This window comes from Salpingoeca rosetta (assembly GCF_000188695.1).
Source record: "Salpingoeca rosetta unplaced genomic scaffold supercont1.37, whole genome shotgun sequence".
NCBI lineage: Eukaryota > Choanoflagellata > Craspedida > Salpingoecidae > Salpingoeca > Salpingoeca rosetta.
The window spans coordinates 628,302-652,051 of record NW_004754897.1 but is presented as its reverse complement, the minus strand read 5'-3'; the positions used below and the strand labels follow the sequence as shown (position 1 = coordinate 652,051).

At 56.7% G+C, this 23,750-nt stretch overlaps 6 protein-coding genes across 6 annotated transcripts in view; 1 reads left to right on the top strand and 5 right to left on the bottom strand.

The window, feature by feature from the left end:
• PTSG_13122 (uncharacterized protein) overlaps positions 1 to 3,379 on the bottom strand; it is a gene marked incomplete at its 3' end in the record, with an annotated part of 9,479 nt that extends 6,100 nt beyond the window's left edge. The window contains exons 1-3 of the mRNA XM_004988256.1: positions 665 to 3,379; positions 482 to 526; positions 177 to 296 (exon numbers count right to left, since the gene is read on the bottom strand). Of these exons, the coding sequence (XP_004988313.1) occupies positions 177 to 296; positions 482 to 526; positions 665 to 3,070 (2,571 nt within the window). The 5' untranslated portion in view covers positions 3,071 to 3,379. The remainder of the gene's footprint in view (positions 1 to 176; positions 297 to 481; positions 527 to 664) is intronic.
• Positions 3,380 to 3,570: 191 nt separating this feature from the next.
• PTSG_10926 (uncharacterized protein) lies at positions 3,571 to 11,938 on the bottom strand. Its single transcript, XM_004988255.1, has 22 exons — positions 11,812 to 11,938; positions 11,494 to 11,608; positions 11,212 to 11,315; positions 10,829 to 10,951; positions 10,367 to 10,498; positions 9,866 to 10,039; positions 9,598 to 9,672; positions 9,150 to 9,257; positions 8,777 to 8,899; positions 8,413 to 8,493; positions 8,045 to 8,203; positions 7,703 to 7,798; positions 7,217 to 7,362; positions 6,815 to 6,938; positions 6,495 to 6,551; positions 6,231 to 6,278; positions 5,967 to 6,054; positions 5,479 to 5,708; positions 5,098 to 5,240; positions 4,731 to 4,860; positions 4,308 to 4,495; positions 3,571 to 4,040 (listed from the first exon to the last, which is right to left on the bottom strand). The coding sequence occupies exons 1-22, from the start codon at positions 11,812 to 11,814 to the stop codon at positions 3,902 to 3,904; spliced, it is 2,586 nt and encodes an 861-aa protein (XP_004988312.1). The 5' UTR covers positions 11,815 to 11,938; the 3' UTR covers positions 3,571 to 3,901.
• A 274-nt stretch (positions 11,939 to 12,212) lies between these two features.
• PTSG_10925 (TKL/DICTY4 protein kinase) lies at positions 12,213 to 16,933 on the bottom strand (the record flags this gene model as incomplete). Its single annotated transcript, XM_004988254.1, has 3 exons — positions 13,294 to 16,933; positions 12,555 to 13,105; positions 12,213 to 12,349 (listed from the first exon to the last, which is right to left on the bottom strand). The coding sequence occupies exons 1-3, from the start codon at positions 16,875 to 16,877 to the stop codon at positions 12,213 to 12,215; spliced, it is 4,272 nt and encodes a 1,423-aa protein (XP_004988311.1). The 5' UTR covers positions 16,878 to 16,933.
• Positions 16,934 to 17,823: 890 nt separating this feature from the next.
• On the bottom strand, positions 17,824 to 19,917 carry PTSG_10924 (uncharacterized protein). Its single transcript, XM_004988253.1, has one exon. It carries the CDS (start codon positions 19,536 to 19,538, stop codon positions 18,219 to 18,221), a length of 1,320 nt encoding a protein of 439 aa, XP_004988310.1. The 5' UTR covers positions 19,539 to 19,917; the 3' UTR covers positions 17,824 to 18,218.
• A 46-nt stretch (positions 19,918 to 19,963) lies between these two features.
• Positions 19,964 to 23,610, bottom strand: PTSG_10923 (uncharacterized protein). Its single transcript, XM_004988252.1, has 6 exons — positions 23,421 to 23,610; positions 23,115 to 23,217; positions 22,685 to 22,886; positions 22,250 to 22,399; positions 21,317 to 21,942; positions 19,964 to 21,051 (listed from the first exon to the last, which is right to left on the bottom strand). Exons 1-6 carry the CDS (start codon positions 23,532 to 23,534, stop codon positions 20,441 to 20,443), a joined length of 1,806 nt encoding a protein of 601 aa, XP_004988309.1. The 5' UTR covers positions 23,535 to 23,610; the 3' UTR covers positions 19,964 to 20,440.
• Positions 23,611 to 23,728: 118 nt separating this feature from the next.
• Positions 23,729 to 23,750, top strand: part of PTSG_10922 (uncharacterized protein) — a gene marked incomplete at its 5' end in the record, with an annotated part of 10,629 nt that continues 10,607 nt past the window's right edge. The window contains one exon of the mRNA XM_004988251.1: positions 23,729 to 23,750. This exon is cut by the window's right edge and continues 243 nt beyond it. Within this exon, the coding sequence (XP_004988308.1) occupies positions 23,729 to 23,750 (22 nt within the window).

Sequence of the window (23,750 nt, the reverse complement as noted above, 5' to 3'; positions counted from 1 at the left end):
ACGCGCACACACACACACACAAACGCACGCACGCACACACACGCACACTTGCACCCACACACACACACTCGCACGCACGCACACACACACGCACACACAAAAGCACGCACACACACACACACACACACACTCGCACCCACACACACACTCGCACCCACACACAAACAGAGCCACACCTTCTCGGGCGTGTGAAGCACGGTGGCGAGGTTGCGGCTTGCACAGTGTACGTGGCACTTCAACGTCACACCAATGGCATCCTCTTTGCCGCACGCTGACACGGCTGGTCGTTGCAGCAGCTGTCATCACACATCAGGGATGGGAAGAGTGCATTCGTGCGCGTGTGCGTGTGTTTGAGTATGTGTGAGGGGTGGGTGTGTGTGAATATGGTGAGTCGGTGGGTGGGTAAGTGAGTGAGAGGCACACGCAACAGCTGCAAGACACACACACACACACACACACGCACACGCATGCACGCACTGACCTCGGAAATGACGGGATCGTGGGCGCGCTTTCGAAAATACGAGCACTGGCAACACAATTGCAACGTTGGATTAAGTTACGCCCGAAACGATCGTCAACGCTGTACACTCGCACACACACACACACACACACACACACACACACACACTCACACACACACACACACACACACACACACTCACACCACGCCACAGACAAAGAGGGTCATGGCATCCACCGCCGATCTTGGCATCTGCCTCAAGAAGGCGTAGAGGTCCAGCTTCCCCTCGTAATAAGCGACGCTCGCCCGAACACATTGAGCAAAGCAAGCTTTGTTGTCGCTCGAGCCATCAAAGCCAGCACCAGCAGCAGCACCAGCGTCACGTCGCCCACCCTTAACCTCGCGTGTGTCACCACCACCATCACACTCCCTCAAGATGCTCCGAAACACCATCAGCGACGCCTCGCACGCGCTCACATCACAATCTGCTCCGCCGAGGTCATCAAACCCGTGCATGAGCAGCGCCTCCGTGTACTCGTGCCACGGGGTGCAGCCATCGTCATCCACACAGTCAAAGCCTCGCGCCACGTGCTGTCTCCGTGAGGAGGGTCTGGATGGTGGTGGCGTGGTGCCCAAGCCGAACGTGTCGTGGCCGTGCTGCTCTTCTTCTTCTTCTTCGTCTCCTTCACGGTCGTGCAGGTCCATCAGCTCTGCTGGCACGGGACCACCCATGCCATTGGGGAGGAAGGCAAACAGCGGCGTGCTGTCCTTGGCAAGGTGCCCGCGCGCAAGCACGGCGTGCATGATGCTGGCGGTGACGAGCCGGCACGCCACGTACGCAGCCCCGCGGCGAAGGTTGCGCACTGCGCTTTCCTCCAGCCGCTGCTGCTCCTCGCGACTCCTGCACTGCGCAAAGCGAGGAAAGATGAGGAAGGGCTTCGTCTCGAGGTGCTGGAAGAAGGTGAGCTGGTGCAGCATGGCCCCCATCCACTCCGTCAGCGTGAACGTCATGCGGGAGCGAAGTTGTGCATGCTGCTCCGGCAACAGCCGCCAGGTGTTGGCCAGGAACACGCGGGTGTCGCGGGCAGCCATGTTGCTCACGTCCCTTGCCGCCACGTTGCAGGCGCACTCGACGATGTACCTCGTGCTCTCGTGGATGTCACGCGACGTCCACAGCACGTCCAGCTGGAGGTCGGTGCTCATCGCCTCCGCACACCGCTCATACAAGGTGGTGATGCTGCTGCGGCCGCCAAAGTGAACCGTCGCCTTGATGCACGCGCACACGTGCAGCAGCTGCACGTCGTCCAGCCAGGGCGCGAGCATGTCCATCGCCACCACGCAGCTCAGAAACTCGTTCATCCCTCGCGTCCCAATATCAAAGGGAAGCACCTCGCCGGGCACAAACCCAAACACGCGGTAGCACAGCTGCTGTCCGAGCATGCGACGCGCGGCCACCGAACTCTCGCTCAGCACGCACGCCTCCTGCTCCGCCTCCGCATCCTCAACTTCACCACCGTGCCCCCCGCTCTTGCGTGCGCAGGGCTTCCTCGTCATCCACCACGTGTCAATGGCGGCCAGCCGCCTGCTGATCAGATCTTGCTCCGCAGCCGACACGGGAACAAGTGTGCGACGGCACTTGTGCCGAGGGATGGCGTTGTTGCCATTGTCGATGCTCGTACCGTTGCTCCTCCTGCCGTCAATCTTGTACTTGCTGCTGCTGTTGCTGTAGCTGCTGCTGCTGTTCTCACTGCTGCTGCTGCTGCTGCTGTTGCTGTTGCTGCTGTATTTGCTGTTGCTGCTGCATCTGCTGTCCTGTGTCTTTGCCGTGTCCTCGCCCGAGCAAACCTGTTCTAGGCCCAACTCACAGTCACGGTTGGCGTTGCACTTTGCCGTCTTGGCCCGCTTGTCGTCGTCGTCGTTGTTGCTCACGGCCGTCACAAACCCCCAGGAGTCCGCCAGGTCCTTGCCAGCCATCAGCACAATGTGGCTTGGATGGCTGAGCTCGCCCGACCGATGGGTCAGCGCCTTGCTCGTCGATCCAACGAGGCATGGCGAGTCTTCGATGTACTGCACGAGCTCGTCATCTGTCAGGAGTGTGCCTTGATGGTTGCTTGATGTGGATGCTGCGCTGCTGCTGGCGTCATCGGGCGTAGTGAGGCCCTCGGCATTCAGCTCCTTCTTGTCGGACGGCCTTCGTCCCGTTGATGCACTGTGGGTGACGCTGTCGAGGGGCAGGGAAAAGAGACGCGAGCGGCGCAAGATGGGCAGGAGAAAGGGCGCGATGCACTCGTCCAGCTGCAAGTACACAATGTCCTGAAACAGGGCCGCCAGGAACGTCACGACGTCCCGCTCCTCGTCAAGACGCGCCGTGTCGTAGACATGCTGCGTGGAGTGGTACGTGCGGTTGGGCCCGCTCGTGGCGGCGAGCAGCAACTGTGCCATCTTCACAATCTCGTGCGTGGGCACGGGCGCTCCCAAGGTGCGAAAGGCTTGGCGAAGGTCTGAGGTGATGGCGTCGAGGTCGCCTGCCAGGTGAACCACGTACTCGTTTGTGGTGATGTTGTGGTGATAGCTGGTGGCCGCCTTCCTGTCTGGGGTGTGTGTTGTCATCGTGGGTATGTGTGGGCGATAAGAACGTGTCTGTGGTTCTTGTCGAGTGAGAGTAAATGGATGAGGTGTTGAGGTTACTGCGAAACGAGCGTGCTCGCGTTTTTACACTTCCATCATCGTCGTCGTTGTCGTCGCCCACACATGATGGCTATGATGGCTTGGTGTGGAAGGCGGTTCCCTCCCTGAGACTGGCGTGGGGAGGGACGTTTGTGCATCTGTGGACGAACAATTCCTGGAAGCTTGCGAAAAGCACGTCTTCCAAGAATCACTCTTGCGCGTTCTTGCAACATGACGTCACGCATGACGCCACGGAGTGTCAAAGTAAATGTGTGCATGCGTAAGTGTTTACGTGACCATCCGTCAAATCCTGCGACGCGCGACTCACGCGTGAAAAGTCATGGGGCCCGAACGGCAATACTGCTGCTCTGTCAAAACGAGACGTGTGCTTTTGCGTATGCCTTTGTTACCGATGGTTTGCGAAGGTAACAACAAGCAGAAGACTCGGGGAAGTTGCAGAAAGGTGATAGCAACGACATCGCACTCCTACCAAGCAAACAAGTGCATGCATAATTGTGTGTGTGTGTGTGTGTGCGCGCGTGTGTGTGTGTGTGCGTTTGGTTGCTGATGGACCACACCTCCATTTCACGATTGCACAAGGTTGCGAAGGTATTGCAGTGCAACAAAGCAGAAGCCTTGGGGAAGTTAACCAGAGAGTTGCAGAAAGGGGATAGCAACAACACACGCACATTGAGACTGCTCAACTCCCACGACACGAAAACACACACACACACACACTCACGCACACACACACACACACACACGATATAGCTGTTATGTGGTTGGTGTCTTGAGGCTAAAGCCGCCACCAGTGAAGCGTGGTCTGTTTGCAATGTGCTCGGGTGGTGGCACGGGCCGCATTGCTTGCTCCTTATCCCGTCGCAACATGTCCTTCTTCTTCTGCTCAAAGTACCTGAGAAAGGAAGGTGACGCAAGCAGTGAATCAAAGCAGAGCAAGGCTTTGAGTGGCGGGAAGCTGAGGGTAGTAGCTGTGGATGCAGCACGGCGTGCTCACCAGACACATCCACAATAACGGGACACATCACCAGCACACCACCCAGGTGCAACGCGAGGCTTTCCAAAAGACATAGCGTCCACAACAAAGCAACAACCCCGCCTCACCCCAGCCCACACCCAGCCTACACGACACGACGCGACACGGCACAGCAATGCAACTGACTTCTTCTTGAGGTCATGGAGCTCCTTCACCACGCGGTCGAGCTCAAACTTGTGCTCGTCGACCTGTGCGCGGTACATGTTGACCTCCGACGCCATGGACTTGAGTTGTCGCGTTTTCTCCTTGACCGCCTGCTGGTACACCTGCAGCTGCTCAGCCACCTCGGGGCCGGGCTGCCTCGCAAGGATCGTCTGGTAGTGGTGGTGTTGGTGCAGAAGCGTGAGACTGGTGTAAACTTGTGTGTGTGTGTGTGTGCGTGTGTGTATGTGTGAACTTGTGTGTGTGTGTGTATGTGTGAACTTGTGTGTGTGTGTATGTGTGAACTTGTGTGTGTGTTGCAGGTTGGGGTGAATTGCACAAGCAACAGCCGAAGAAAACCACAAAACGTTTGCACACCCACACATGCACACGCACACGCGTGCGGACCTTGAGTTCGACGTACTGCCTCTCCTTCTCCTGAATCTTGAGCTCCTTCTCCACGACTTCGCTCGTCTTCTGGATCAGCCGTTTCTGCAGTGTCTGGATCTTTTGTATCATCTCAAACGTCTTCGGATCGCTGGTGGGTCGAACAAAACAATCATATTGCGTCATATTGCGTGGTGTGGTGGGTGAGACAGCTGCTGACGAGAATATTGACACGGCGAGCAAGGAGCCAGATTACAAACACAATATCACACACACACACACATACACATGCACACGCATACACACACATGCACACGCATACACACGCATACACACATGCACATGCATACACACGCATGCACACATACACACACACGGTTTGACGGACCTGCCCTCGAGCTTGCGCCATCTGTGGACGTTCATTGGCGTCTGCACCTCCTCCTCCAGCGCTTTGCATCGCGTCTTCTCCTTGAGCAGTTCCCGCTGCACCTTGAACAGCTCCCGTCGGAGCTCCTCGATGTTCGACACATTCTGGTGGCGGTGTTGGTGGCGGTGGTAGTGGGAAGGAGAAGTGGTGAAGTGGTGAGCACAGAGTGACGGCTTGAGCCAACTGGAGCACATGCACACACGCACGCATACACACACACTCCACACACACACACACACGCACACGCACGAATACACACACTCCACACACACACACACACACACACACACACACACACACACACACACACACACACACCTCACAACACAGACAGCTGCGCACCTTTGAGAGAAGGGATCGTTCGCGCTTGAGGCGTTTGATCTCGACCTTGAGCAGTCGGATGTCCTCCTCGCGCTGGCGGTACTGCACTTCTCCTTTCTCCAGTGTTGACGCCTGAATCTGCAGCTTTTGGTACAGCAGCTCAAGCTCGGCGTTGCGCCGGGTGAGTTGGATGGCAAAGCTGTCTCTCATCTTCATCACCCGCTGGTTCTCGTCCTGCAGCCGCTTGTACTCTGAAGGGACGCGACGCGACGGTGGTGGTGTGGCGGTGGAGGTGGGGTGAGTGAGTTGGTGTAAAACGATGGTGGGGTGTGAAGTGCGTCAGGCGGATGGCGGCGGCATGTTGAGGAGATGGAGGTTGACTTGTTTCCATTGCAGGGTGTAATGGCGGCGGCGTTGAGGTGAAGCAATCTCGCCCAGTCTTCCCTCTGTGAACTCACGCGCGCGCGCGTGTGTGTGTGCGTGCGCGCGCATGTGTGCAATCAACTCACGTTCCTCGGCGTCCTTGATGAGTTTCTCCAGCGCCTCTTTCTCACTTGTCTTCTCCGCAATGCTCTTCAAGTGCGTCGCATTCACAATCTGTGTGTGTGTGTGTGTGTGTGTGTGTTTGTGTGTGTGTGTGTGAGAGAGAGAGAGTGTGTGTGTGTGTGTGTGTGAGCCAGCACTCGCTCGATGTCGCACACACAGAGACACACCCGCCAAAAGTGATTACACCAGATTTCGTGTAAACGATTCGTGCCTGCAGGCATTGTTACCTTGAGCCGGTCCAGCTCCGCCTTGAGCTTGTTCTTTTGCGTGTCGAGCTGTAGGGCGGCGATGGTGGCGGTGATGGTGGTTCATGATGAGACATGGTGTGCAGTGGCGCTGGTGTGTTGGTGTTGCATCGAACAACCAACGCAGCATTCCTCCGCATGTGTGTGCATGTGTGCATGTGTGTGCATGTGTGCGTGTGTGTGTATATGTGTGCGTGTGCGTGTGCATGTGCGTGTGTATATGTGTGCGTGTGTGTGCGTACTCACCGTCTCGTACATGTGGTGCTCCTTTTGCAGATGCGCCTCCTTTGTCGAAATCTCCTCCTGTTAACGCGAATGAGACGCGTTCGTGTCGTGATGAGGGCGCAGCAATTGCATACATGTGTTGACACGCACAAGTTGCAGGCAGACACAAAAAAACGCGAAGAAGGATACACTCACACACCCACAAACACACAAAAGCACCCACCCACACACACACACCCACACCCCCCCCACACACACACAAAGACACACACCACACACACACCCACACACCCACCCACACACACACATACGAAAGCACACGCAAGCATCCGAGCAGGCACCTTGAGCTGGTCGATTTGGTGGTTCATAATCTTGAGTTTCCTCTTCATCTCCGCAATCTCATCCTGCGCCTCAATCAAATTCTTGCTGTACATGTTTCTGTCGCTCCGCACTTGCTCGTACAGGCTGACAAGCGGTGTTGTGATGATCACAATGGCGATGATGATGGTGGATGTGGTTCGGTGCGTCAAATATGTGAGCACACGCACGCAAGCGTTAGGGAGACACATCCAAAAGGGTGGAGGCACACAAATGCACACGCATGCACACATCGATACAGATGCACAACACACACACACACACACACGACACGCCAACACACACACACACACACACACACACACACACACACACACACACACACACACACACACACACACACACATGACACGCCACGGGCTGACCTCTGCTGCTGCTTGAGCTTTGCCTCTGCGTCTGCAAGCTTCTTCTTGAGGTCGAGGACCTGCGCATCAGCCAACTTGACTTCCTCCATCGCCTGCACAGCCCGCGCCTGCGTTGCGCTCGCATCGTTGATGTACTTGTCCCGCTCCTGAGAGAGAGAGGGGGGGGGAGGTGTAGCATGTGTGTATGTGTGTATGTGTGTATGTGTGAGTGAGTGAGTGAGTAAGTGAGTGAGTGAGTATATGTGTGTATGTGTGTGTGTGAGAGAGAGAGAGAGTGTGTGTGTGTGTGAGAGTGTGAGTGAGTGAGTGAGTGAGTGAGTGAATGAGTGTGTGTGTGTGCGTGTGCGTGCATGCACGTGTGTGTTTAAGCAGCAAGAGAGTGCAGGACATGGAGGAGCACTAGCCACACCTTTCACCGCCCACCCTACCTGCACTGCCAACACCTCTATCACCACACCACCACCATGCATCATGGACGTCGTTTACCTTTTCGAGCTGGAAGATGATCTTGCGCTGTTTTGCGGCCTCCTCCTTGAATCCCGCAATCTCGGCCTCAAGCGTCTTCTTCGTGTTCTCGTGCATCTGAACAGGTGGTGTGGTGTTGGTGATAGCGGCGGCGGCGGCGGCGGTGGTGAGCGCAAGCACGCATTGCAGCGTGACGCCACAAACACAAGCACAAACAGTCACCCATCAGTGCACAGGCACAGACACACACAGACGTACACGCGCGCACCCTCTTATACCCCATCCGACTCTCCCAGCATAACCGTCACGATCATCGTCACAACCACGACCATTATATTGTCATGATCACGACGGCTTGCTGACCTTGACGAGGACCTCCTGCGCTTCCGTCTCCTTGGACGATGTCAGCACCTTCTTCGTGAGCATGTCGCGGTTGCGCGCCATCTCGTCCAGTCGCTTGCGGTCGCTCTCGTTCTGCCGCTTCGACGCCTCCAACTCCCGCTCAAGCGCTCCAAGCTCGCCCTGCAGTGATGGTGGCGGTGAGGGTGGTGGTGGTGGTGGTGGCAAAGACATTGTGAAGAGAGTTGGGACAATGTTGTGGGAGTTCTTGCTGATGACAACTCCGCGAAGCATTCTTGCAGGAAACATCCACGCATGTACACACACACATGTACACACACACACACACACATTTACACACACATACACACGAATACGCAATCACGCCACACCTTGAGGAGGTCCCGGCTGCTGATGAGCTCCAGACGTTTGTCCTCGCTCGCCTTCAACTTGCGCGCAACAGCCTCGTTCGACTGCAGACACACGTGCGTGGTCGTGATGGCAGCTTGCGGTGAGACGTGGAGAGGGGCGTTGTGAAGCAGCCACACAACGTGCATGGAGAGACGAATATCACGCACTCATACGCAAGCAAACACAGTCAACACACACACACACACACACACACACACACACACACACACACACACACGCGCACACACGTACGCAAGCAGACACAGGTAATGCACACAAACAAATGCACCCATCACCACGCCACACAACACAGCCCCACCCCCTTAAGTCACGACAATGCATCACCTTCTGGAGTTTCTGGCAGTCGCCCTTGAGGGAGAGGAGCTCGTCTTCGCGCTGCTTGAGCTCCTGTTTCATCTTCATCATGTCTTCAAACGCATTCTGGTTCGCCATCATGCTCTCCTCAACCTGACGCACGCACGCAATTGGGTTGGGGTGTGTAGTTGATGTGCATGTGTGTGTGGTGGGGGGGGGTGTAGTTGATGTGCGTGTGTGCGCATGTGTGTGTGCATGTGTGATGTTAGTGAGTTAGGGTTCATGTGTGCGATTCAATGTAAAAACATGTTCACATCTGATTAGCAAACACCACAACAGCAACAACACCTGCTGCCACCACCACCACCACCACCACTGCCGCCGCCGCCTCCACCGACCACACCTGTTTCTCGAGTCTGCTGTTCTTCTGCGCGAGCTCCATCATCTCCTGCTGCACCAGCGACAACTCTGCTTCTTTCTCGTCCAGTTGGCCCGTCAGCTCTTGCACCATCTGCGAAGGGTGTTGAGGAAGTGGTTGGTGTGAGCACGGAACAAGGGTGTTGTGTGTGTGTGTGAGATGAATGGCATGTGTAATGTAATGTGTGTGAGTTGTATGGCATGTGTGCGTGATGTGAGGTGTGCGTGGTGGTCGTGATGGTGTTGTGCATTGCAGTTGGCGTGAGAAAGGAGCAAAAGTGTTGGGCCACGTGTTTGTGGCACAGCACTGGATTTTGGCAACGGCTGTGCGACACAACACGGGGGTTGATGGCAGCGAAACAATCACAACACAAAACGCGTGCGTGCAATCCACAGTGCATAACACGGCACGCTGGTGTTGCATGGCCTCTCACCATCTGTGTTTCCTTCAGCTGCTCGCCAGCCTCTGTTGCGTCGCTCTGCTTCTCCTCCAGCTCTTGGCGCCGCGTCTGCACACAAACGAAGACGGTTTTGGTTAAGCGAGGTGGTGGCGGTAGTGGTGGTGAGACGTGTACACAACAACGGTCGGCACACACGCGAGTACGGGCAAGTACACGCAAGTACACAAGACAGCGCACAACCCCCCCCCCCAACACACACACAACCACACACACAACTGCGTCTCTACGCCAGCAACCGCACCGCGAGTTCGCGTTCGAGGTGCGCCTTCTTGCGGGCCTCTCGGTCAGACTCGGACTGCTTCTGTGTCAACATCTCCTCCAGCTCGTCAACACGCGCCGTCGCCTCCGCGCGGCCTTGCTCCAACTTGTTCTGCTCCTCTCGCAGGTCCGTGATCTGCTGGTTCAACTTGCTCGCCTGGTGTTCGTATTGGGGGGAGGGAGCGCATGTTGGTGGTGGTGGTGATCATGATGATGGTGGTGGTGGTGGTGGTGGCGGTGAGTGAGTGAAGCTACGGTGCAATTGTGGCACCTCACCAACGTGGAGGAACGCAGACAGGACGGCAGGATGACGGACACACAGGCAGACGAGTACGCACAGGCAGACACACACACGGACAGACACACAGACACACACACACACACACACACACGGACAGACACACAGACACACGCAGACGCACAGACACAGACACATACACACACGCAGACACGCACACCACAGTGCACGCCTCTCCCTCCACACCTGTTCGAGCAAGTTTTCGCGTTCAATCTCGAGCTCTTTCTTGCGTGCGCCGAGAGCAGTGAGCTCCTCCCCCTTCTGGTGCGCCTGCGACGTCTGCTCCTCAATCTCCTCATTCAACTTCACCATCTCATCCTGGACAGCGCACGTGTGCGTGTAAAAGCGTGTGAGAGTGAGTGTGAGCGAGAGAGTGAGTGTGCATGTATGCGCGCGCGTGAGTGAGTGTGTATGTGTGAGTGTGAGCGAGAGTGCCTGGAAGCGTTAAACTACGCCGCTAGACTACATATGTGTGCTCCCTGCGCCTCCGTGTGTTGTTCATCGTGGACGAGACACGCCACCAACCTCACAGACAACTTCTTTCGCCATCCAACCCAACCCAACACACACACACACACACACACACACACACACACACACACACACACACACACACACACACACACACACACGCAAAGCAGGCCGTACCCGCATTTCCTCCAGCTGCTCCTTGAGTTTGGCCTCGTTCTCACGCGCCTGGTCCACGAGCTTCCACGCCTCGTCCACCTCCTTCTGCAGATGCGCAACCGACATCTCATCATCCCGGTTGTTCTGTGCCCAAGAGAGGGAGTGTGTGTGTGTGTGTGCGTGTGTGTGTGTGTGTGAGTGTGTTGTGGCGTGCGTACGAGTGTGAATAAACACCAGAGCGTTAGCACATGTTCAGATTGCTTCGCTAACACAAAACACACACATTCACATACGCACGCACACATATAGACACACGCACGCACACACAACACACACACATAACACACACGCACAGACAACACGATGCGCCGCCTCTCTTGAGCATCACTGCGAGCCAAGTGTACCTGGAGCGCGGACTGCACTTTGGCTGCGTTGGAGACGAGCTCTGCGTTCAGTTCGCGGCACTTGGACTCCAGCCGCCGCTCGTTGTCGTGCGCCTTTTCCAGAGCTAAAGAGGGGGGTTTGATGAATGCAAGGCCACGGAGAAGCACGGTGAGACAAGGGTGCGTGGTACATGGGGCAAAAAGAGTGCTTAGGGTTCTCGCTCCTCCATGGCACCACGCTTCGTGCTACCAACGACGACGAGAAGCACGCATGCAAGCCAGCCACAGCGGGCAGTGACGCACCTTCCAGGAGGTTTTCGTATTCTTCACGGAACGGGGAGAACGCGGGGTCGTCGGAGAACCGGTCGAGTGCTTCCGCAAAATCCTGCAGCTCATCCTCCATCGCGCCGTCCTCAGACTGCCAGCATGGTCATTGATTCGTTGGTGAGTTTCTGTGAGCTGAGGACGGTTCCAGCATCGCCATCATCGCCAACACAAACACTGTGCATGACACACAAACCTCACACACACACACACAACACACACATTCTCTCGCGCTCTCTGTCCCTCCTCTGTCCCTTCTGCCTCTCTCCATCGCTCTCATCTCATACTCCATCGTACCATGGCTGGTGTGTGTGTTTGTTGGAGGTGAGGGAGGAGAGATCAAGTCAAGTCAAGCAAAGCGGCGCTGTGGTGTGTGGGGCTGGCTGGATGTGTCGCTCTGCTTGCTGTGTTTTGTGGCTGGTTGCTACCGCCGAAAATTATGCAAATTCTTTTATCATTCATCCACGAGCACGAAACCTAAATGCCACAGCATGAAAAGTAGTCAAGCAAGAGTGCAGCGGCACACACACACGCGCGCGCACACACACACACACACACACACCCCACACACACGCACACACGCACACACACACACACACACACACACACACACACACACACACACACCAGCCCACACACACACACACACACACACACACACACACACACACACACACACACACACATACACACACACACTACACGTTGGTTGATGATGATGGCGCCTCGAGCCTCTTCTTCAAAGCAGTAAATGTGGGCCGCTGGGTCGGCGACTGCGCCATGCAATCTGTCGTCAGCTCCCGATACCAGGCGGCAACAGACGCGTCCTTCTCATCTGCACACAGTGAACGAGCACAGGCACGCGTGAGAAGGAACGAAGACGCTTTTCGTGCCCAACAGCTGCACACACACACACATAGACACGAATAGAGGAAAACATAGAAGGAAGTATTCGCGACAACAACAACAGCAACAACAACTTAAACAACAACTTAAACAACAACAAACAACAACAACTTAAACAACAACAACTAACACACCATCGAAGCGCAGGCGTTTGCCGTCCCGCATCAAGGTGCTGAGCATAGCCAGCATGGGCCCCTGGTAGTTGTTGCCCTTCTCCTGCGCAATCAGGTCTGGTACACGCTGTGTCGCCACCTCCCACATCAGCACGCCAAAGCTGAACACGTCTGCCTTGGCGTCATATCTGCTGCCTGTCAGCGCCTCTGGTGCCATGTACAGCGGCGTGCCCACACCGGCTGTCATCGTCAGGTGTATTGTCTCGCCACCCATCTGCTGCGAGTACGGCAGGTCCTCTTGGACGTCATCACCATCATCACCACAACCACAATCATCATCATCATCACCACCACCACTGCTGCTGTTGGTGTTGGTGTTGCTGTCGCTTCTATCTTGGTGCATCGATCGCCTATTCAAGGAGAGGAGGGAGCGATGATGTATTGGCGTTCGTGTGGTCACCGTCGTGGTCGTGGTGTGTCCGTGGCCAACCAGGCACTGGCGAATGGACCCAAAGTCCGTAATCTTGGCGCGAAGCGAGGCAGACACCAGCACATTTCCGCTCTTCAAATCCCTGTGTGATTGTATTGTGTGTGTGTGAACATGCGTGCATGTGCTGACGATGATTAAGACATGTCCACACACGCATCTGAGCAGTTGAAGTGAAGCAATCAACAAAACACACATACACAACACACACATACACACGCATACACACACACACACACACACACACACACACACACAAAGCCAGACCCCGACCTGTGCACGTGGCCAAGGCTGTGGATGAACGCCATCCCGCTGACAACATCACGCAGCAGCCGCAGCTTCAGCTGCCATGGTGACGTCACATGCATTACAGACTGCACCCGTGATCGCGTTCGCCTCTGGTCGTGCTGGTGTTGCTGTTGGTCAGCAGTTGATGAGGGTAGCACGCCTGGGGCGGCGAGCAGGGACTCCACCAGTCCCCCAACACCAGATGAAGATGGTGGTGAACGCGTTGACGCGTGTACGCCACCATCAACACAACCACCACCACCACGACCACCACCAATGCTACTGTCAATGCCACCACTCGCAGCATACTCACCGTCCCCTTCATCGTCTTCATCTGCGTGCAGCTGCAGCTGCTTCGTCTTGACCTCCTTCAGCATCGTGTCCCAGTCACGCTGTAGCAGCTCGCGCAGCGACCCCATCGCCACAAACTCCAGCACCAGGAACGGGCTGCCGTTGGGGTCTGTGCCCGCACCAAAGAACCGCACCACGTGCGGGTGCCGTGTCCGCTGCAGAAACTCCACCTCCTTCTCAAACTCAGCGCCCATGGACATGTCATCCAGGCTCATGTGTGTCTGCTGCAGCACTTTCACCGCCACTGCCAGCGTGTCCCACTTGGCCTTGAATACAACACCAAAGGCACCCGCAGCTACACGCTTGATCATCCTCAGCTCATCGTATCCAATCTCCCACGCCTTCTTCAGTGCCATCACCTCCTCGTCTCGCTCCGACAGCAGCTGCTTGTGCAAGCTGTCACTCGCACGCGTGCTTCTATAACGGCGGTACAGCCAGAACAGAAGCGGAGCAAGCAGCACCAGCCCAGCCACTACGGAGCCAACGATGATGGGCGCAAGCTGCACGACCACCTTCTGGCAGTGGCCGCTGCTGTCGATGCGGTGCCCGCTGGAGCACTTGCAGTCGAAGAAGTAGACAACCTCAGTGGACAGGCCGTCCAGGTTTTGGGCATGACGCAACACCTCGCTGCGCAGCCGCAGGTTGCATTCGATGGGCACCTGCTCCAATTGCAGAATGGGTGGCGAGGTGCGTGACGTGAGGGTGATGCTGAAGTCTGTGGACTTGAACTGGAGCTGCGCCAGCACCGTGATCTGCTCCGTGATGGGTGTGATGAGGTCGAGTTGGTTCAGCCACTCGTTCTGCGACAGGTCCACCACTTGCACAAACGTGAGGCAGCGGCGCAGCAGCCGGCGCGCTGTCGTTGGCGACCGGAAGCCATCATCGATCATGGACCGGGCAAACAACATCGTTGCGCCCCACGATGAGCACATGGCGCGTGTTGGCGCCAGTTTGGTGCTGGACACGTCAATCACCTCAACAAAGGGGGCCTGCAGCGTGTGCAGGTGCTCACTGAACGACACATTGAGCTGCACAAGGTTGTCGTCTTCAATGTGCACGGTCTGCAGCTGCGTGTTGTGCTGCAGGAAGATGGAGTCAAAGTTGCCCTGGCACATGTGGATGGCGGTGTAAGACGTGTGCGTGATGCTCAGCTCCCGCACGTGTGGGTCCAGCATGTTGCACACCACCTCCAGCGGCACCGTGTCCTCGTTCATGCCTGGCCATCCAAGGTACAGGTTGTCCAGTGACACGTTCACGGGGAAGGCAGCCATCTGTTGCTGTTGCTGTTGCTGTTGCTGTTGCTGTTGTTGACTGATACCGTTGGTGCCGTCGTTGCTGCTGCTGTCGTTGCTGCTGCTGCTGCTGCTGCTGTCGTTGCTGTTGTTGTTGTTCGTGTTACTCTGATCACCACTGCTGTCATCACCGCCACCACTGTTGTCGCCACTGCCACCAACACCGCCACCAGCGTGGAACACCTGCGAGAGATCGAGGTGCCGCGCTTCGAACGTGGTCAGCCGACGCGTCCTCTGCGTGTCCAGTTTGGACACATCCACACTCGCAACCGCGCGCAGGTGCTCGGCAGTCGACACGCGAAGGATGGTCAGGTTGGCAAGCTGCAGCAGCGGCGTAAAGTCAATCTGCGTGATGTGGTTGTTCTGCACGCGGATGGTTTCCAGGTGCGGGCTGGCTGAAACGTCCGGCATTTGCTGCAGCGGGTTGTTGCTCATGTCCAGGTCCTCCAAGGCGGGGAGGACCGCGGTGAGTTGCGTAATCCTGTTGCTGCGGACGAAGAGGGACTTGAGGGCCACCAGGCCGTCAAGTATGGCGTCGACGGTCTTGAGCGCGTTGCCGCCGATGTACACGTGCTCAAGGGAGCGCTTGTTGGCCTGGAAGAGGGTGGGGGGCAGGCTCTTGAAGCGATTGCGCTGCAGATTGGCCACCCAGATGTCAGGGTTGTGTTCGAACAGGTTCGGGTGGAGGGAGGTCAGCTGGTTGTCGTGCAGCAGCACCTCGCGCAAGAGCGGTAGGCGATCGAAGATGTGGGTGGGGAGGGACTTGAGCACGTTGCTTGCCAGCCGCATGCTGACCATGGCTGGCAGGTTGTCGAACAGGCCCTTTGGAAGCGCAGACAGCCGGTTGCTGCGCACATCCACGATTTGCAGCCTCGTGTTCTTGTCAAAGATGTGCTCAGGCAACGACGTCAGCTCCGTGCTCACCACGTTGATCTCGCGCACACTCGTCAGGGCGCAGAACGCGTCCCGGTGCAGACTGCCAAACGGATTGCGCAGGAACGAGATCTCCTCCAGGCTGGACAGGCCGTCCAGCGTGTGCGCCGTCAGCGTGTCAATGTCGTTCTGGTTCAGGTGCAGCTCAAGCAGGTTGGAGAGGCCCTCGAATGCCTTGTCTTCAATGCGCGTAAGCAGGTTTTCCCCAAGCTCGAGGATTTGGAGCGCGGTGAGGGCTGCAAACGCACGGGATTTCACGGTTTCGAGCTGGTTGTGCTGCAGGAAGAGCAGCTGCAGCGAGGTCATGCCATCAAACAGGTTGCTGTGGAGGCTCATGATGAGGTTGTTGGAAGCGTCCAGGCTGGTGAGCAGTGCCGCGAGGGCCGGCCGCAGATTGCCGCGCTGCAGCGTCACAATGCCGTTGCCAGAGACGTCCAGCGTGACCAGCTGCGAGAGCGGGTTAAACAGGTCCAGTGAAAGCGTGGGAGCGGGCAAGCTTTGTACCACTAGGTGCTGCAGCCGGGGCCAGCTGCTTGCATGCAAGATGGTCCTCAGTGCACTCAGGGTGAGACCATTGCCACGCACCACCATCCACTCGACATCCTTGGTGAACTCCGCTGGGAGCGGGTTTTGAGGCTTGAGCTGGGTGCCTGCAGGCACAATGAGGGTGAGGTTGGAGAGCGAGTCGTGATGTTGGCAGGACGGTGGGAGCATGTCCGCAAGCGTGCACTCGACAGCCTCTAGGTGGTTGCGGCGCGCTCGAAACCGGCGCCGGCGCTCCAGCCGCTCCAGTTGCTCCGGGTGCACCATGGGCGGTGGATCGATCAGTTCCGTGTCCTCACCGACGCCTCCGGCACTCTTGAATTGCTTGATGGCGGCCAGCTGCTGGCGGTGTTGCTCCTGTACCTGCACGCGCTTTCGCTCCACCAAGTTGGCAGCAGCAGGGGCGGGGGTGGTGGGCTGGAAGTGTTGTTGGGCGGGTGGTGTGGCCATATCGCTTGCGAGGAATGATTCTTCGTCTGTGAGCGAGCTGCGACAGCCGAAGCGGCGCAAAATGGCTTGAAGAGGCGCCACGTCATCAGGCGATGCGGGAAATGAAGAAGCAGGTTGCATCCCATGTGCAGTGTTGGGCCGCGCAATTATCTCCTCAAAGCGTGCCAACGACGCGTATGCCTGCATGCACAACAGCATATCATCGTCCTGTCGTGCGTGTGTGTGTGTGTGCGTGTGTGTGTGTGTGCGTGTGTGTGTGTGTGCGTGTGTGTGTTTCATGTGTGCGTGTGTGTGTTTCATGTGTGCGTGTGTGCGTGTGTGTTGTGTTGCGTGTGTGTTCGTGCGTTTTGTTGTGTATTCGGGTGTGTGTGTGTGTGTGTGTGTGTGTGGTGTCGTGTGTTGTGAGGGAGAGAGACAGCATGCTTGTGTCATGTGGCAGAGTGCTTGTGCGCGCACAGCTTCTTTGCGCGATGAGAGCAAAGTGTCGAAACGCAAGATGTGCGTGCAACGACACGACACCAAAACGGATTGACGCTCAGAGCAAACAGTCATCTCATGCAGCTGAGCACGACACGACATGGAACCGACAACACACATGCGCGCTGTGGACAGTGCTCACCTGCGCTTGAGCAGTGTTTAGGGCTGCCACTGATGGCGCTGGGGTGCAGCAAGCGAGCATACAGCACAGCAACACCGCCACCCCAGCGATCAGCATCGACGCCGCGCGGCTGGAGGAGGTGCTTGACATGGCTCACTTCTTGCTCGCAACAAGAGTTGGAACGAGGAGTTGTTGTTGGGGGCACGCCCTTTTGGTGTCGGAAAAGCAGTGGGAATGATAAACGATCTTCTGCATGCCTGGCAGTGCCTGTTTGTTTTGCCGGTCTTTCTGTGTGCGTGGCGTTGTGTGCCCTGTTATGCTGCGTTCAGCGGTTCAGTGTTCTTGCTGTTGATGTCTGTTGTCGTATCCATTGTGTGCTGAGTGTTGTGGAACACACGCCACGAAGAGAAGGCCCACCAATAGACGTCACAGAGACAGCAAAGGGAGAGAAAAGAAGAGAGAAAGAAGAGAGGGAGATCGCGAGCCTGCAAGTTGCAAAAGGTGAGTTGTAACGCAAGGAAAGAGTGGTGGTTGGGGCATGTCGTGCTTCGGTTGTTTACTTGCCTGCAGGCAAGAAAGAAGCAGAGGCAGAAGCAGAGATAGAGGCAGAAGAGACAACACAGAAGGCAGAATCACACAAACCAACTCAAATGCACACACACACACAGACAGACGCAGACGCAGACGCGCACACACACACACACACAGACACAGACACACACGCAAAGGCCTGTCTACCCTATCTATGCCCATTCACGACGTTGATAGCTCGCTTGGTCTCCTCGTGCACCGTGTCTACTGTTTCCATTACCGCTGCCATTCGAATAGTAGCCATTCATTGGGGGCGGGGGTGGGTTGAACTTGTCCTGCACGCTCTTGCCGTGCGTGGGCATCCCACCAACAATGTACCCGTGCCCGTACGTGTCACCGCCGGCGCCCTCGTCCTTGCCATCGCCCTGGATGGACGTGTAGCCGTCGTGCAGCTTCTCGGGCTCAAACGCCTTGAACATGACGGTGCCGATGAGGATGACGGGGAGGGAGGCAAGGGCCCAGATCATGTCCACGCGGGAGATGCTTGCGCCGTGGCACCAGCGGTTGGCCTGGGGCACGGCGATCCAGAACACGGACGAGAGCGGGTTGGCCAGCGCGGCGATGAGGGAGGCCATGTTGGCGGAGTCCGTGTCGGCGACAATGGCGGTGAAGACGTAGGACATGATGTAGAAGCCCGCAAACAGGATGCCCATGAGCGCGGCATACTGGCAGCCGCTCTCCGCCCCAAAGAAGCACTTGAAGCCGCCGGCAAGGGAGTGGGCTGCGTCGTGGAAGTTGGATGAGGGCCCAAACCCAGGCAGGAAGTCCGTCCACCAGAGGGCGACCATGGCCAGGACCTGGTACAGGCTCTCCCAGGCCAGGAGGAGGTACTTGTCGTACGAGTCCGTGGACGTGTCGCGGTACTTGTTGAAGATGGCCTCCATGTACACGTTCATCAGGACCGCGGGGACGCAGCTGAACACAAACACGGCCGCCCACCACGTGCCGTTGGGGAACTGCGCGTCGTGCTTGTGCGTGGCCGCGCTGTGCAGGGCGGGCACGAGGGAGACAAAGATGCCTATCATGGTGACGATGGCGCCGACAATCTGCCACAGACGGTACCGCTTCTCCACGTGCCGCACAAAGTAGCTGGCAACAAGGGTGAGCGGGATGGTGGCCTGCAACAAGGGGCCCTGCAGGTCGTTTGGGGTGTTGGCCGTGGCGAAGACAAGCAGGATGCCGTTGGCGGCGTCGCTGATGCCGATGAGCAGCAGGCGCCCCTGGAACCCCCACGTGACGGACTGCCGGTGCATGTGGCGTGGGATCTTGCCCGTGCAGCTGCGGACGCCCACCAGTGTCCAGAAGAAGATGTTGAAGAGGCACGAGCACCAGAACAGGACAAAGTACGGGCCACCCTCCCGCAGCTGTCCGAGGAAGCACGGCAGGGAGAGCAGCTGCCCAAGCGCGCCGATCACCATGCCCACGCATGCCCAGAACAGCGGCGATCGCAACGCAGCACCCACGGACACCATTTTGCTGGAGAGCAGGGACGGGTGGGTAGGAGGAGGAGAGGGACGGATGAGGGGAGGGGGGGGGGGAAGGTCTGAGGAGGAGAAGAAGAGAAGAGGATGTGGGAAGGGAGAGAAAAGGAAAACAGGTGCGGTGGGATCAGCGAGTGGGGCTCTGATGCCTTGGAATCGTTATGTTCAAGGGAGAAAGGATCAAGAAAATGAACGAAGCAAAGAGCAAAGGCGTGGTTCACTGGAAATTGAGACAGAGAGAGAGAGAGTGATTGTGTGTGTGTGTGGGAGTGTTGGGGAAGGGGGGTACAACACGCACGTTCAGTGATCGTGTGCGTGTGCTGCCTTGCTTGTTGGTGACAGGCTTGTGTCTGGTCGCGGAGGCGTAACAGCAGCAAACAAAATGCTGGTGCTGTGGGTGGTTGGAGTGGTGGTCATCGTGATTGCTGAAATTTATTGGAAGATTTTCGCGGATCCTCTACACCATCGTCAATACACGTGGGTTGACGCTTGCAAAGCAAGAAGCACAAAAAGGGGAGCGCGAGCAAGCGTGCGTGCCAGCAAAGGATGCGCATGGCAGAACGAGAAAGAAAGGAAAACAGGCGCAAGGCGGGAGGGAGGGGGGCGATTACACCGAAGAGGTGGTATAAAGGAAGAACATCAAATGGTCTTAGAACAGCTAGTTGCCTGCAGGCAAAAGGAAAAAACAAAAGTGACAAAGCACACAGCATGGGCCGACCGACCGACAGACGCCGACGCAGACACAGACACGCACACAGACACACACACACACAGACACGCAGACAGACAGACAGACACACACACAGACACAGATACACAGACACAGACAGACACACAGACACACGCAGACACACAGACACACAGACAGACACACACACACATGGTTTGTTCAGTTAGTCAAGGGCAACGCCCCTGGTTTCGCGGGGAAGGCCAAAAGATGCCATGCCAGCGATAATGCTGGTGGCGCCATAGAGGGCAAGGCGGCCATACAGCGGCACAGCAGAGGCATCGCCCCAATATGGGGTGGCAAACGCCGCAAGCCGCGCCATGCCATTGCACCACCCATGTCCAGCAGCACGCACGCTCGTCGAGTACAGCTCCGGCGTCACCACCCACACCACGCAAGAGCCAATGAAGATGGCCATGCGTGCAAGCACAACAAGCATGATGCCCACGCCGCGCGGAACGCTGATAATCGTCAGCACCATGAGCACGCCGCTGATGATGAACGTCACGCCGGCCAACGGCTTCCTGTTGATGTGGTCAATCAGCAGCACGCCCACAATCGCGCCCAGCAGCTCGGCAGCGCCAGCCGTGAACAGGGCAGGGTAGTCAAAGTGACCCGTGCTGTGGTGGTGGTGATGGTGATGTGTTTGATTGCCGTCAAGGGAGAACACAGGGGCTTGCTGGAGAAACAGCGTGTCGTTGTGGATGGACGATCCGTTTGTGCTGTTGTGTTTGTGGTCCCATCCAGAGAAGTATTCGGGCGTAATGATCACGGCGCCTGTTGTGCAGTGGATGTTTGGCCGGGGGGGGGCAAGAGGAGAGCAAGTATGAGAAGAGGGAAGGGAGCAAGGGAGTCGTGTGTTGGGGGCAGCAAAAGGCGGCTACAGCAGTGTTTTTGCTGAACGCCCCACGCGTACATTACGCAAACACCACGCGCCCGCCAAAACAGGCTTCTTCACAGCCACGCACACACACACCTACACCTACACACACCCACACACCCCTACACACACGCACACACCCCTACACACACGCACACACACCGTAATATGCAAAGCCGAATGTGCTCCAGATGGTCCAGAGCATGACAGTTGCGCGCCAGTTGGCCTTGTTGAATAGCCGCAGCGGTGACATGGACCCGCCGCTGTCATCAGCAACATCATCATCATCACTGGCGACTGCACTGCCACTGCCCCCACCGTTGTGCACGCTGTTGACGCTGACAGCCGTGTTGTTGTGCTTGCTGCTGTTGGCGTGCTTGTGATTGGCAGTGCCGTTGAGCATGGGTGTGAGCTCCCTGTTCTTCTCGCGGTGGTAGCCAGCATCATCGCGGTAGTACTCGTCGTCACCACCATCAACGCCGCCTTCGTGGTGGGACGAGGCAATCACAAACGTCTTGCCGTCGACTGGCGGGTTGTGCATGCGCACGAGTCGCATGTTTGGCGGGAGCGCGTCTTCGCGCTTGTTCAGGCGGGCTGCGTTGCGGACAACACGGAGAGCATCCTCGCTCCTGTTGACAGACAGCAGCCAGTGTGGCGATTCCGGGAGAAAGGGGAAGAACAACATGGCGATGGCAACAGGCGCAGCGCACACGGCCACGAGATAGCGCCAGCCCAGCCGGTCAAGCATGATCCACGCCAAGCCGTTCACAAACAGCGTCCCAAACGTCCTGGTGGTGGTGGGGGGGGGGTTTGGTGGGTGGTGTTCGTGGTGGGCATGAATGTGAGGGAGAGTGAAAAGCGAAGAACATAGAGTTGAAAAGGGTTGATTGGAACAGAGCAACGAGGCAGTGAGGCAGACAAAGCCGAGTTGAGTCGAACATACCAGCATGCAGACACACAGACACACACAGACACACAGACACACACACACACACACACAAAGATACAGACACGTATGTACGGACAGACAGACAGACAGACAGACAGACAAACAGACAGACACAAACAACTCCCCCGCCACCCACACACACGTACCAGAAAAACTCGATGCTGAAGAGGGCCTTGCCGCGAATCTTGGACGGCATAAACTCGGCCAGGAGGTCGTAGGGAACACCCATACCGCCAATGCCAAAGCCAACAAGGAAGCGAAGCGCAACCAGCATGATAAAGTCCACAGAGAACGCACTGCAGGTGTCGAAAGAAGCGGATGTGGGTTGAGCATGCATATGAACGTGTGGTAGGCGAGCAGAGTCGGTGATGGAAGCCATGGATGAATGCATGGCTCAAAAACGCCAAATGTGCACGTGTGTACGCTGACAGAGAGACAGAAGCACACGCAGTCACACGCGCACACACATGCACACACACAGACAAATATACAGCCACACGAGGACACAGCACACACACACACACACACACACACACACACACACACACACACACACACACGTACACGTGCGCCAACTGCACCTTGCCAAGCCCGCGCCAGTGACCATGAGTGCCGGAAGAAACGCGGCACGACGTCGCCCAAAGCGATCTGCCATTGGACCCCAGAAGATGGAGCCAAACAGCTCCCCGCCAAACACAACCGCAGACAGCGTGGACTCCTCCACATCTGTCAGGTCAAACGCATGCTTGGCCTCCACTTGAAGGAAGGTCAACAGACCAATCTCTGTGGACGTGTGTGTGTACATGTGTGTGTGTACATGCGCGGGTTTTGTTTGTGAATGAGTGAGTAGTATGTGTGTGCGTGTGTGGATGAGTAGTGTATGTGCGCGTGCACGCAACCAACAAACAGGAACATGCAAGGCTTGCATGCACGCAAGGATCCTTTCACCTCCATGCTTCAAATCACACACTCAACACGCTTAGACACACACACACACACACACATACACACCGATGCTGTCTGTGCAGAAGCAGAGCCCGCAGATGAGGAGCACGCGGATTTGCTGCCAGCCATAGCCAATCCTGTTGATGGCCTCTGGCACCGTCAACTCCACCTATAAGCGAAAAGAAAGGTTGGAAGCAAGAGAAGGTGATTGAGAAGCGAGAAAGGGTGATATAATAGCGAGAGAAGGGGTGAGGGGGTCATGATGCATGCAATCACCACTCGAACACACACAGACAGACACAGACACAGACACAGACACAGACACACACAGACACAGACACAGACACAGACACACACGGCCATTGCACTCACATAAGGGGAAACATCGTCGTAGAACCGCTTCTCTGTATCGTTGCCCGTCTCTACTTCATCATCCGTGAGGAGAGGCTTCTTCTCACTCCAATCGTCTCCCCCGTCCATCATCATCTAATCTGTGCTCACACTCGCGTCAAACTTCTGATGGTGTGTTGTGGTGTGTTTTTGTTTGTGGTTTGGAGGTTTGGTGGCGCTTGTGATTGTGAGTGCGGAAGATCAGCAATATTTTCAAACTATTTTCTGCAGTGTGCTTCGTCCAAGCTCCTCCCGGCCAGCGCCATTTCTTGGTGTCGTGAACCGCAGCCATGGCGCAACGCGAAAACGCAA